This window comes from Crocodylus siamensis, chromosome 2, assembly GCF_052110815.1.
Source record: "Crocodylus siamensis isolate JL-2025a chromosome 2, ASM5211081v1, whole genome shotgun sequence".
Classification (NCBI taxonomy): domain Eukaryota; kingdom Metazoa; phylum Chordata; order Crocodylia; family Crocodylidae; genus Crocodylus; species Crocodylus siamensis.
The window spans coordinates 65,687,680-65,702,392 of NC_143396.1; the positions used below are offsets into that span (position 1 = coordinate 65,687,680).

The window sequence follows — 14,713 nt, forward strand, 5'->3', positions numbered from 1 at the left end:
GGGGAATGCCCCCACCAATTGGCCTGAGTCATTCAGCTCAAGCTGTCAAGCTGGACTGCTACCAGCAAGCCTGCCACTATATAATGCTTGAACACATGCACACACCCCAGCAAAATTGCACAATTTCTCATGTTCCCTGAAGTATAACCCCCAAACCTTTCTATACACCACAGTGGAGCCAAGGAATTATTCACCCACTCAGGATTTTTTCCAAGAACTCTCTGTATATTTCTTTTTCATCTTGCATGCACCATCAGAAAGATGCTGCTTACAGCATTGTGTTTTTTAATGTATTAAAACAAAATTAACAGGACCCTAATTCTGACCTCACACATGCCTGTTAACTTCATTAATCTCAGCGGAGTTAAACCTGCTTTATGTAACTAGATAACATTATCAGACTCCCTGACTTTCTCAGTTAGCCTAATTTTCTACTGTGTCACTAATTATTGTGTCATTTTCTTGTTGGTCATTTTGGGTCTATCTGTAGTTCATATTCTGGTATGCAATGGATCTAAAAATATTCAATGGATGTGAACTGGGGAGAGGCTCTTACTATAAAGGGCACAAGCAATGCATGTGATTTATATTAGAAAGCAGGGATGCACTGCCAACATATGCACTGCCCTAATTCTGCCTCTATTGCTGTGCATTAATGAGTTTTCAGTATATTTGATCCCTGATCTTTCTGAGTTTGCCATGTGGCACCTAGTGATTTTGCTGTTTGTTATTCTTTCAGGATTTCAAATGTTGGAAAGCAAGCTGTTTCAGTCAGAAAAATACATTCCAGGCACTAGGGAAGAAAGCAAGTGAAAAGAGCAGTTTTTGCAATAAGAAAGAGACCCCCCCTTCAGGAGTTGCCCTCTGTTGAGAACAAATGGAAGGCCATAGTTTCTGAAACCTGGAATTTTGCCTCCAGAGATTGCTTGCTGCAAATGCCAGACAATGGTTTGTTCTGAAAAGGAGAATCTGGCTCTAAAGCCCAACTTGTTCCTTCTGGAAGAAAAAGTCAGCACCCAGCAGTCTCCTGTAAGTCTGCAGTGCCTGGAGTATAAAGCCACTTCTCTTGCCTGTAGGTACGTTCCATTTTAATGCATCTCAGCCCTGCTCAGTAGTAGCAAGAGGGTCTGATCCTTACGTTCCAAGGCATATTAAGACATCACATCTTCCCTTTTCAGACGCATCCTTCCCTTAAGCAATTTCTGGTCAACTGTTTGAATTAATACCCAACTTGTATTTGCTTACTGAGAGTAAACTGTCCCCTTCACTTTGTCAGTGAAAAGAAAGCATAAACAATTGAACTTGCCTAAAAAAGTGCCATCCCATGGCATGTCTAGAAAAATGACAGCAACCTGCTAATTACACACACGGCTCATAATCTAGAAGCCCCTTTCTCTTTCAGTATGATCCCAAATACTTGCATCCAGTCAAATGGTCTTGTTATAAGCAGAAAATTCACCCCAAGCCCTCCCATCCTCCCTCTCCCAAATAAAACTCCCATAAATGCAACTTTTAAAGTAGCTCTGCACACTAGGCTAGTAGCCACCCTGTATACTTGCACCTGAAGTCTGATCTCAAAGTACAGCTCCCACTGTTCTTCTGTGTCTTTTTAATCCCCTTCCAGTTCCTTCTGCTGCTTGACCTATTTTCCCACCCCAACAAAGAAACATACTTTTCTCTGGCTGCAGAATCATCTTGGGGTAGTGTTTTCCTAAACCTGTTACCTGCCTTAATCTATCCAGCTGCAGCCTTTGCTCTATTGTGTTAATCACTGACAATTCCTCAGGTAGGTGCAGGCCACAGTGCTAGGCTCTGAGGTGGCACCAGGTTTTGCAGCTTACGCTTTGAATAACCCAGACTATCTGACTGAATGGCTCGACTGTCAGATGTCCAGCCAATCCCTAAGATTTAAAAAGCTCTGACTCCAATCTGTATTGTATTGTATTTTTTTTTTTCATTCCCCTTAGTGAGTTCTTATTTGTAAGTGTTGTGGGCTAGATTGCTTTATCTAGTGAGGGGACTCACCATTTCAGAACCAGCTTGGCTTAGTGACACTGATAAGTATGTCTTGTCTAATGCCAATAAGCAGGGCAGAGACGTTGTTTTGCTCTTCAGAATTTAAATCGAAGCATAGTCATCTTTTTAATGAAAGAGTGCTTTTAAGCATCCAGGTGGTCCCAGGATTTTTGTGTTCCTGTAAATGCAACTGTCCTACAGCATTTAGTTTCTTTATTTCTGCATCCTGAGAGAAAAGATTAATGTTCCAGTCTTTAAGTGCATTGGCAGCTTCCCTGTGTGAGGCCACTGCAGTCCAGCTCACGAATCCCTGTGGGACTGATCCCACAGGGTGTTGAAAAATCTCAGTGACTGCAACCTTCAGTTGGACTCCTTGGCCCTAAGCAATGGCCCTCCAAAGCTGATGCTCTGACTGCCTTCCCAGCTGTGTTGCAAATAAGGCTGCAGTGAGGCAGCAACATTCCCTTTCCCCTTCCCTCCAATGAGGATTTTAATGCAAATGCCTCTCTGATGAAGAATACCTTGCATTCAAAAGCTTGTTTAAAGTTTATCCCAGCCATGTAATTGGTTCAATAAAAGATATCACCCACAAAAAATCCATGTCTCTATAACCTTGTCAAGACATTTAAAAAAAAAACAAAACCAAAAAACCTTGCACTTGCACAGGGAATGTCTTGGGGCTGCTGGAGGCTAATTTTTATTTGCATTTCTTCATAAATGATAGATCAACAACAGGGCAAACTAAGCTGCACACACTTCCGAGGACTTGGCTCATCCTAATGTTAACGCAGCTTCACTGGAAGCTCTGTGACTCATTACATAAATGGGGGCATAAATCTGCAAGACACAGCTGTGCTTCATACTTTTGATTATTCAGGATCAAGGCATTTCAAATCTGCAACTTCTAGTATAATCATAGAATCTAACCCCAGATGAGTATACACAGATCCGTTGATGCAATTTGAAAACAGCAGTGATCTCCCCAGTTCCACAAGATGGACTTTTATGACAACTAAACTAGAACACTGTGCTCCACCCCAACGGGACAGAAAACATTAAGGCTCCTATTCCCGTTTCCCCTGGCAGATCTTAATTGCAGAAGAGAACCCTGCCTAACCTGTCAAGCATAATTTTAGTGCCTGGCTATATTTTATGGCTGCTTGGACAGTGCAAGTACTTTCAGGGCTTGATCCTCTCTGGAGACATTTGGCAAATCACAGTGTGACCTGCCATAATGACAATCACAGCTGAAGATTTAAAGATTTGCTCAGGCATTTTAGTTTTATGAGACATACCATCACATAATGAAGGGAATTAAGAAGACCATGGCTTGCATGGAATGAGGGGTGCTTACTGTAGCATCCACTGTATCTGCAGGTCACTTGACTAGGGTTTGGCAACATCTTTCTACTTTGTCTGCTGTGCTCCTGTGGAAGAAAGCAAAGAGGCTGAGTCAAGAGTCAGACATTCTGCCTCTGAATGCCCTGCAGTCATGGTTGGGGCAGGCTAAACTGCAGAAGAGGAGCTGCCTGCATGATGGATTCCATGCAGAGATGAGACAGTGGGTGTCAATTGTAAGAATGGCCATTTGCTGGGTCAGACCAGAGGTCCATCTTGCCCAGTCTCCAGTGGCAGACAGGAGATGCTGAAAGGGAGAGGGAACTGGGTATGACCAGGGTTTTCTTCAAAACTGTTCTTCTCCCAGTTGCAGCCTCCAGCATTTAAGGCTCTCTCTATACATTATAGGTGTTGTGTGATTAACTGGTTATTTGGGCAATTACCTTGGGCATTTGTACACATGCATACACCACTTTTAAAAGCACCTGGTGCTGTGTCGCATGTTTTTGTATAAATGGTGAAATGCATATCAATGCAGCGAAAATGGCAGAGGTACACTTTTGAATGAGAACATGTTGGAGGTGTTTTAGTTCAAAAGCACACCGCCACTATTTTCTGCACACTGATGCGCATTTCACCATTTGTACAAAACCACGTGATGCAGCGTTGGGCACATCAGCTGGTGTGCTCTGCAGACTTGATTAATCGAGTGCTCTGACACTCTGGATTTCTGGTGCATCAGAGCAGACAAAGGAACATGTATAAATGCCCCTTGAGACTAGCTACACATGAAGAGTAGCTATCATATGATAAAAAGCTCCAACCAGCTACAAAGTTAGACCTTCAATATGTGTACTAACTTTATAGCTGGTTGCTATCAAGCTTTAATTTGCGCCTGTAGCAGGGTCGCCCCTACAGCAGTGAGCCTGTCCGGTGAGAGGACTCCCAGCTACAGGGGTGCAACCCCTGAGCCCTGAGGATCACAACTGCCATGATCTCCAGGGCTTGGGGGTGCATGAAACCCCTGGCCCACACAGTGCTCTTGGTCCTAGACATGCCTCACCTGCAGCTGGGACTCCGAGTCCTGCATCTGGTAGGGCTCTACGTCCCTCATGCACCTCTTGTGCAGGTGACCCAGAACCCTGTCAGCTGTGGGGACTCTCAGTTCTGGCTTCAAGTGGCCCCTGCAATTGGGGGGCCCCCTCAGCAAAGGAGGCTCCTAGCCATGGCTGCCTGCTTCTTGCTGATGCAGGAAAAGCCCAAGATTGGGCCCCTCTCTACACTGACAATAAAGGCATGATTGGATTTAATTTACGATCCCACACCTGCGCTTCCTGCCATGTATGTGTGGCATAACAGGAGGCACAGTTGTGTGGATCAGGCATCAGGGCCTGGCTACATGGTAATTTTGGGTGACTCCTGGAGTTCATAACACCTGGACTGTCTGCACATTAAGGTTAGGGACAGACATTACACATAAACCAGTTTAAGTGATCAGAAACTGGTATAAACCTGTAACAGGACGTAAGTTCAGTGCACATAAACCAGTTTCAAAATGGCTGAAACTGGTTTATGATAAACCTGATTGAACAGACTTAACTGATCTGGGTCAAACTGGGTTTACTCAATGTCTGTCCCAGACCCCTTCCTGGTTTAAGTTAAACCAGAGTCCCCAAGAATCCCAGATACTTTGCAGCCCTGGGCTGGGCTAAGCTGTGCTCTCTGCTCCACAGAGCAGGGCTGGCTCCACCCCTCTGCTCCCTAGCCAGAGCTGTGGGGTGGACTGCAGGCACAGCAGGGTCTGCCTTGCTGCTCAAGCAGGGATTCCCCCCCTTCCTCCCTCCCATCTCCCACAGCATGGACCCCAGCCCCAGGGACCTAGGCATGTGGTATGCTAGCTAATGCTGAGAGGTGTCTGCATGTCTCCAACTTCACTGGAAGAGGACAAAGGCAGACAGTGTCTGCGTAGGAGTCTTTGGAGCTAATCAGCAGGTTATCTGGTAATGTCCCTCCTTTCCTTCCTTTGAAAAAAATGTTTAAGAAGAGCTTGAACTAATGAGAGAGGCTTTTGTTTTGTTGATGGGCTGCTAAATGCTGTGTTATCAGCCCCCTGCTGGCTCCCTCATCTATCAGGTTTGCAGACAGTATGAAGAAGAAAGGACAGGGAGATTGAAAAGCTCAGTATCATCAACAGATGCATGCAGTGCACACACCTCCTTTGCCTCAGAGTGCTGGCCTGGGGCTGGGAACACTCCTGCCCCTTGAGCAGCCATCAGGGCAAAAGCTTGGGACTGTGCACGCAGGGTGTGGTTTATACCCCTCCCTAATCAGAGCATCTTGCCAGGGTCTGGCCACACACCCACTCAGCTCAGCAGTGTAGAAGGGATGGGAGGGCTGCTCTAGCACCTCCCAGCTTCTAGCTTGAGCCACCACAGGCATGTGCCTGCATTTTTGGAATGAAAGGGAATGTCTGTTCACCTCCAAATCAGTTCAAGCCTTGCAGGTTAGACTAACCTTCAAAGATTGAATCAATTCAGGCTCAGTTTTTTTGAATGTCTGTCCTTAGCCTAACATCTTACAATGGTATTAAGCACTCACTATGCAGCTCAAGTTATGCCACTCTAGGGCAGGATTATGTCTGATTTGCACTACCTAGCTCCTGTTCTATCCCCACAGACGTGCCACTCAAGTTGAAGTCCTCCAGTATCCCAGGATCTCTTACACCCCTGACCATAGAGCAGGGATGGGAGCCTGTCCTGGTTCACCAGCCCTCTAGTGGCAACTCACAGCTACAGCTCCTAGTCCTGCCCCTGCTCACCAGGCCTCTAGTGGCAAGTCCCAGCTTTGCAGATAGGGGACAATCAGAGAAAGTTTCTAGACCAGGGGTCGCAACATTTTTGGGCAGTGCCAAAAAGCACTGCAACCTGCACTTGGAGTGCCAGGGGCAAGCAGGGGGGAGCAACAAGGAGTCTGATCCCTGCTGTGGCAGCTAGGGTTGCCAACTCCACTGAAGGTGTTCTGGGATATTTTTTTTTTCCCCCCAACATGATGTAATGTTATGAATACCATGTGCCCTCCAAAGCTGGGGGGGAGGGCATGGGAAGCCCCCACAGGCAGTGGTGGTGGCACTGTCAGCAGTGGGAGTGTGGTGGTGGCAAGTGAGGTGCTGTCGGCGGCAGGGGCCAACCAGTGATGACCTGCAAACACTGTTGGCAGTGTTGGTGGTGGCCAGCAGCAATCACGGACTGCCTGCAAGTGCTGCCGGTGGTGTTGGCAGCGAGGGAGGGGGGTGGCAGTGTCGGCGGCACCATTTTGCAGGAGGTACACCACCATGCTCGGGGTGCACATGTACCCCCTATGCGTTGCCAATGCATAATGTCATTCATTGTACTGTTTAGCCCATTCACAGTATCCGTCTCCCAGATTGCTTTTAATACTCACTGGGAGATTGATGCCGACTCCTGTAGACTCCCGCCCACTGTGGGAGGCTTGGCAACCCTAGTGGCAGCAGATCCCCTGCCCCTTTCCCACCGTGCACCCCAAGATGCGTGCCAAGCCAGAATGCCTTTGCATTCCATGCTCTGGCACCTGTGCCAGGGGTTGCCTACCCCTGTTTTAGACTAAGCTCCAAACTCCCACCATCACCCATCAGCATTTGTGCGTCTCACAGCGCAAGGTGTAACCGGGCCCAAAGATCCCGCTGTGCCTCTGCTGCACTGCAAAAGGGGCCCAAGGTCCAGCTGTCAGCCAGCCCTCCCCACAGCCCAGGGGCACTGGTGGTTTGCGAGGTGCGGGGGCGCCCCCTGCCCCGGCAGAGCCAGCAGCCCTGCAGGAGCTCCGGCCCGGCCCGGCCCGGCCCGGCGCTGCAGTCCCTGTCCCTCAGGGGATCCGCCTGGAGGCGGCAGGGCGACGAAGGGAGCGACGCGGCTGCCTCGCGGGCCCGCGCGGGAGTGAGCGAAGGGAGGGCAGGGGCGGGCGCGAGCGGCTGCTGCGGCCCGCAGCCGCGGGGGGGCGCTGTTGCTACGCGGCGGCGGCGGCGGCCGAGGCGGCAGGGGGCTCCCCGGTCCCGCACGTGGCCCGGGGAGGGGGAGGCAATAAAAGCCTCTCGCCCCGGCACATGAGGGCTCGGGGGAGGCAGCCCCGCCGCAGCCGCGGCCACGGGGTTCAGCCCGCCGCCGCCGAGCCGGGCAGGGGCAATGCGCTCCAACGCGTCCGGGCTGAACGCGTCCCTGGCGGGGCTGGGGCTGGGGCTGCATCGCCCGCCCTGGGTGGCTTCCACCTTGGCCGCCATCCTCATCTTCACCATCGTGGTGGACATCCTGGGCAACGTGCTGGTCATCCTGTCCGTGTGCAGGAACAAGAAGCTGAGGAACGCGGGTAGGGACAGGGACAGGGGCAGGGGCGGGGAGCGAGCGGGGTAGGTCCCGCGGGGCTCGGGGCAGCGGGCCGGGCTCCCCGCCGCGCCCTCCTAGCGAGCGAGGCCTGTGGCGCGGGGCCGGCGCCCTGCCCCGGAGGCCCGCGGCGGAGCAGCCTGCCCGGCCCGGCGCAACTTTTTCCCTCGACTTGTTGCCCTGTTGAGTGCCGGTCCCTCCGTGCAGCCGTCCCGTGATATTCTGCCTCGGGCACCAAGCCCCCAGGTGGAGCAGCTCCTTTCCTCTCAAGGGTGTTTCCAAAGGGGGCAGGAAAAGCGAGGGAAGTGGGGTGATGCACGAGATGCTTGCTGCGCACATAGCTTAGTGCGCAGTGTTGTAGTCTGATGCGCCATAAGTGCCACCAAATAGCTGCGTGGGCTCTGCTGCGCGGTAACTCTAGGTACTGTGCATGTAGTTAGTACTTTGTTTCGGAAGTACTGAACTAAGTGCAGGGTATCTACGGCTTATTAACGAATGTGTCGAGTCGGACAGTAGGGCTGGCAGCTCCACAGGTCATCTAGTCCAACCCCCTGCCTGGATCATCCCTATCCAGACCACCACGCCCAGCCATAATTTGCCAAATCAGTTCCTCATGCTTTACGGATTATTGGTAAATCAGGAATGAAACAAGGGACTGGGCAAATTCTTAGAGGAAAGGTGCCCCCGTAGCAGTTGAGCATGGGAGTGAGGGGCATGGCCTCCAAACTGGAATTTAGATGGTAAATGCTGGAGGCTGCAAATGAGAGAGGATCGGGGGAAGAAAACACGGTGGTCATACCTGTTGTCTAACCTTTTAGGTAGTGGGTGAAGGAGATCTTCTGCTCAGGGTATTGAATTTAAATAGGCAATCCACAAGAAATCATGCTTGGGTAGCTTCAGTGTCAGAGGAGTCCTGCGAGTCAGTCAGGCTCCGAGGCTGCTCTGGGATGCACACATGCCAAGTTGGCATCTTAGCAGCAAGTCTGGCTAGTATCTCATTTTCCTGTTTTGTCTTTCCATGTGTATATGATGCTGTCTTCTATTGGTGTTTCGCAGTACTTTTCCACTTCTTTTGCTTCCAACTTCACTTGGGACCATCCCCATCTGCTTTATCCTACCTGTGCTCGCAGCTTGGTAACAGCTGGTGTTTGATAGCTGTAGCCATAATGTTTTCATACATAGCTGACATAGCGATCACTGTGACTTGACTTCTTGTCATTGTATGTGTGTCACACCGGATGGGTACAATACCCTTTCAGCATCTCTTTGCCACTGTTCGACACAGGAGACTAGGCAAGATCAACCTATGGTCTGACCCAGTAAATGGCAGTTCTTATGTTCTTAACTTCCCCAGTCATTCTGCTTTTTCAGGTCAGCCCAGCTGCTGTGCATATTCTACACTGTCTGGGCACTGAAAGCCCTTTTGAAACTTTCATTGGAAAAGGAAAAATAACAATCTGCCCTGCTAAATGCAACAAAATCACAGCCTTCTTTTTTTTTTTTCTGTGTCTAAACTGTTGTAAAAGACTACAGAGCAACTTGGAGAAATTCTCTTTTAACACCACTGAAATCATTAGCTCAAGGGAGAGCCTGTTAGATCACTGGTCATACTACAGCTTGGCAAAATATCTGAATCCAGACAACTGAACTTATACTGTGTGAATGGTTTCATACTTCCTTCTAAAATTTAAGCAAGTTACTTGACAATAATTTGCAGTTTTAATTTGTCATTGAGTCACATAGGGAATGCCAGTAAATATGACTGAGATGAAAGGATGCTGGTTTTCTCTCTGTTTACCACTGATCTAAAAATTTAGGGCTGGATTCTCCTGTTGCTTGATTGATATAATCACTCCCAAAGTCAGTTGAGTTGCACAGTGTAAAACGGGTGCAAGATCATAATCAGATTTTAGAACTCCAAGTCAAATTAATGAGTTTTTCTCGCTTTGCTTGAAGGGTGGGGGTGGAAGAGGAGGTCATTTATATCTGTGGGATTTTTGCAAGAAGGATATATTTCTGGTGGGTGTGGGGGAAAAGTAATATGTACCTCAGTTTTTTAGTTGGGAATCAGAAGTTTGGATGTTTTTAGGAATAGACTTGCACCAAGTGCTGTGATTTTTTTTTTTAATTTATTTTTTTTTGGTGCCTGTTTTCGTTCTTGTTTGTTTATCTGGAGGGTAAAATGAAATCATTTTTTTTTTTCTCTTGGAAACTTCGTTTCTCTGCTCTGCATCTTACAACAGCCCAGTTACATTCCCACTCATACTTTAATGCTCGTTCTTGTCAGATTTCTTCTGCCTTTCTCCTCTTACTGGCTAAAGCTGACTCATGTAGATCGGGTGAAAGGGTACCCTTATGATCATAAATTCTAGTTGGTTAGATGGTGGAACAGATACTGCTGTAACAGTCCAATAAAGGTGCAACAACTGGGTAGACAGTAGAAATAAATTCACAGTTAAATTTTTGGAGAGAATGGGCATGTGTAGATGAAATGGGGGCGCTAAATTGAAGCAGTGGGTTTTAAAAAACAGCACATCAATTTAGGGCTGATTTAAACCCCCAAGTTGTGCCCACACCCTGCTGATTTACCTGCCTCTCCGGTGGAGCAGTCCCTGGCTGCGGAGAGGGAGGGCTGGTGCTTCCCCCTGTGGCAGTGGCAACCCCGCCCCCCCCCCCAGGTGGCACCTGCCCACAGGCACCTGGCTTGGGTGGTCCCAGGGGGCATCACAGCCACGGAGGGCCCCTGTGCAGGCTCCAGGGGGAGGGGGATCAGGCTCATAACTTTTCTTGGGCAGCGCTGCTTTCCCAGGCTACTGCCAGGCTGCCTGTAGGGCTTCCTGCAGAGCCGTGGAGCTGCACAGAGCCCAGTGCTTTGCTCTGCAGCTGTAGGGGCAGCAAACCAAAACTCCTTGAAGGCATTTTAGTTTGCTGTGCTCCAAGTCATTTAAGGCTTGTTATGCTACCAAATTTCCTACCGCAGCTGGAATTAATGCACAATACGCTGCTGAGGCATGCAAACACCAACACCTATAGGCCTGTTAGTCTTACCTCAATCCTAGGGAAGTTCTTTGAGAAAATTATCCAGGAGCACATCTGCGAGGGACCAGCAAGGGGGATTATGCTTAGGGGTAACCAACATGGGTTCATTTGGCGCAGGTCTTGTCAGATGAACCTGGTTGCCTTTTACGATCAGGTCACAAAATCCTTGGATGCAGGTGTCGCGGTGGACGTAGTCTTTCTGGACTTCAGGAAGGCCTTTGACAGTGTCTCTCACCCCATTCTCATTAAAAAGCTAGGCAACTGTGGCATTGATGCCTACACAGTCAGATGGGTCGCATATTAGCTAGGGGGCTGCACCCAGAGAGTGGTGGTGGATGGGTCATTTCGCACCTGGAGGGATGTGGGCAGTGAAGTCCCCCAGGGCTCGGTCCTTGGGCCTGTACTGTTCAACAACTTTATCAGCTACTTGGATGAGGGGGTGAAAAGCACTTTGTTCAAATTCGCGGGCTACACTAAGATGTGGGGAGAGGTGGGCACGCTAGAAGGGAGGGACAGGCTACAACTAGATCTGGACAGGTTACAGAGGTGGGCGGTTGAGAACAGGATGGGTTTCAACACTGACAAGTGCAAGGTGCTGCACCTAGGGAGAGAGAACCAGCAGCATACCTACAGGCTGGGCTACCAATGTGAGGATGCTGTCAGGCTAACAGCACCTTGTCGTGCATCCACAGATGCATCATAAGCAGGTCCAAGGAGGTGATCCTCCTTCTCTTTGTGACATTGGTCAGGCCGCAGCTGGAGTGCTGAGTCCAGTTCTGGGCGCCGAACTTCAAAAGGGATTTGGACAGCATTGACAGGGTCCAAAGGAGGGCCACTCACATGATCAGGGGGCAGCAGGGCAGGCCCTACAAGGAGAGGCTACGGGACCTGAACCTGTTCAGCCTCCACAAGAGAAGGCTGAGAGGATCTAGTGGCCGTCTATAAACTTACCAGGGGAGACCAGCGGGAAATGGGAGAGGCCCTGTTCCGTCGAGCACTACCTAAAGTAACTAGGTAATACTGGCCACAAGTTGCTTGAGAGTAGGTTCAGACTAGACACCAGGAAGCACTACATCACAGTCAGGGCGGCTTGGATTTGGAACCAACTTCCAAGGGAAGTGATGCTCGCTCCTACCCTGGGGGTCTTCAAAAGGAGGCTAGATAATCACCTAGCTGGGGTAACTTGATCCCAGCATTCATTCCTGCCCATGGCAAGAGGTTGGACTTGATGATCTGCTCAAGTTCCTTCTGACCCTACCAACTATGAGAACCCTTAAAGCAGCGCAAAAGCATTTAGCCCGCTTTAAAGTGTCATGCGCACACCTCTCGTTTTGTCTACACACGGCCAATAGTAGTAAACCAAAGCTTCTTAGGAAAAGATTAAAAAAAATTTTTTGTAAGAAAAGCTTTAAATACTCTGATAAAAGAGAAATTTATGACTGCTTGGAAACAAACAGATCAAATACTGTTAGCTCTAAACTTCTTAGGCCCCAAATTGTGGAAAAAGTACACAGCATCATTTATGTGACTAGTCCCATTATACTTTGTGTTGGTATCGGCAGGATTACTCTCATGAGTAAAACTATATGCATGAGTAAATGCATAAACATTTGCAGGATCAGAACTTAATGTTCATAGAATCATAGAAGTAGGGTCGGAAGATACCCTGTAGATCTTCAAGTCCAACCCCCTGCCTGGGCAGGAATAAAACTGGGCTTAAATGACTCCAGCCAGGTAGGCATCAAGCCTTCTCAGGGTAGGAGCCAGCACCACTTCTCTTGGAAGTTGGGTCCAGATCCTAGCTGCCTTAACTGAAGTAGTTCTTATGGATATCTAATCTAAACCTACTTTCCAACAACTTGTGACCATTATTCCTTATTATGCTAGGGGGTGCTAGGGGAAACAAGGTCTCTCCCAAACCCTTCTGGTCCCCCCATGTTGTGAGCATGAGCTTTTTCTTTAATTAAATATATGTAAGAACAGGTTGTATTTAAAATCATCCTGCTTATTTATACAATTTATTTGTAATTTGATAATTATAAGGAAAACCACAACCATTTACAGAGCTGTAATGAGATAAAAGCTTCCACTTTCACAATGTGACGCAATAAGTCATTTGCTGGTACACCCGTTGAGGAAGAATGGACACAGCCTGAAAATTTCACAAGGAGTGGGTCAAGGAAGAGCAGAAGGTATCTTCTGAAGAAAATATATTACAACAAAGATTCTCCTCTGCCTCCTCTGGAAGAGGAGAAAAAGAAATAAGGATTATATAATGCTTTACTGCAAGAGGTGGATTTAGTGAGAGGAAGTCTTGTACATTTCTATCCAACTTCCTTTTGTAATATTCTGAGGAGGATAACGGGAAGACAAATCTGTGGATTTACAAAAGAAGTGGTACTACCTGCCTGCCAATAACAAGGTTATTTAAGGCACTGGGATGAAAGCACAGGAATTGGTATCCCTAGGAAGTTTTGTCTCAACTACAGAGGAATGTGTAATACAACATACCCTCCACAGGCTCTTCTAGGTGCAGAAGCTGAAAATGCCACTGGTATCTTCCTCTCTTATTCAGCACATTTAATTATAATGAGTGGTATATTTCTGGCCTGTTTTTATTGTGACTTGTAACTTAACAGATTAATAGATCAAGTTCAAGTCCTGGTGCAGGCAGCTGCAATCCAAGTCAGAAGCTAAATTCATCTCTCTTCAAAACTTGTGAAGTCTGTCATTTTTTACTTTGACACAAATTTCAAGGCAAACATATCGAGGCATAAAGATTTTGATGCCTTAGTCCTAACCAGTTGCCCCATGCTGCTAAAACTTTACTGAGTGTCTTGTGTACTCCTTTTCGTAATATTAATCTGTAATAAAGGTATTAAGTACAAAGCAAGGAATATATCTCATTTTTCTTTGTTAACAATTCTAATGGATCAGACTGATATATTTTCTTCTGAAGTGGAAAGATAAAGTGACTGGCTTCAGGGAAGGCAGGAGAATGCAGACAGTTTTCACAACAGAACATATAAAGTTATTATTTAAAAAGTTGAACAATTGAGCATTTAAATAATTGTTGAAAACAGGTAATTTTAAAGCAATTCATAAAATGTTATACATTGCAATGTAATTTGTTATTTGTATCCTTGTGCCTTCATTGTTCTTAATGCCAAGAAAACAATGCATAGCAACAAGGATATGGAGCAGGGGCAAATATCAGTTAAACAATTAGATTATTTGGTCAGATAAAATTTATTGTCTCATACTAGCACCAGATTCTGCATACAGACAACTACTGCATGGTATTCTGGGTACACATAGATGATATGTTTGCTTGGTAAGGCAAATGAAGTACCCCTCAGGGAATTAAGGGGAGCCTCTAGCAGGCTAGAGGTGCCAGAATGACTCGTTACTGCTGGTAGCAACTTTTGAAGCAACTGTCTGGGCTGGCTTAATTTGTTTCAAAGGACAAGCTGGCCGTCAAACTGCAGAAAGGTAGCATAAAGCTTTATTTCATCACTTGTCATAAATTTCTCTTTTTAGCTCATCGCCTGTCCAAATACAAATTTGGTCTTTTTTATGCACTCTTGTCCATTTTACCCAAATAGAGGTGCTCCAATATATCAGTCACATATCAGATCGGCACCGATAAAAGGAAAATTAACATTATCAGCAATCAGCTTTTTTTGGCTGGTGTAGATAATTAAGTGTCATGTGCATGGATGCAGCTGCAGCATGCATGTGGCCAGGAATGCAGCCAGGCATCGTGGAGAGCAGTATCCGGCTTATAAGTCTGCAAGGGGAAGGGTGCTGCAGTGCCATCTCTCAGCAGTGCTGCCACCCGTCCTGCCCACTCTGAACGTAGCCCTGGCCCAGCCACCCTCCCGGGAATAGATTGGCATAGCCTCTGGCTCTGAGCTTGCAGTGGGCAG

At 47.7% G+C, this 14,713-nt stretch overlaps 1 protein-coding gene across 1 annotated transcript in view; it reads left to right on the top strand.

Annotated features, from left to right (window-relative positions):
* The first annotated feature begins 7,500 nt into the window (after positions 1–7,500).
* The window catches only part of MTNR1A (melatonin receptor 1A), a 95,091-nt gene continuing 87,878 nt past the window's right edge, over positions 7,501–14,713 (top strand). The window contains exon 1 of the mRNA XM_090036048.1: positions 7,501–7,731. Within this exon, the coding sequence (XP_089892174.1) occupies positions 7,551–7,731 (181 nt within the window). The 5' untranslated portion in view covers positions 7,501–7,550. The remainder of the gene's footprint in view (positions 7,732–14,713) is intronic.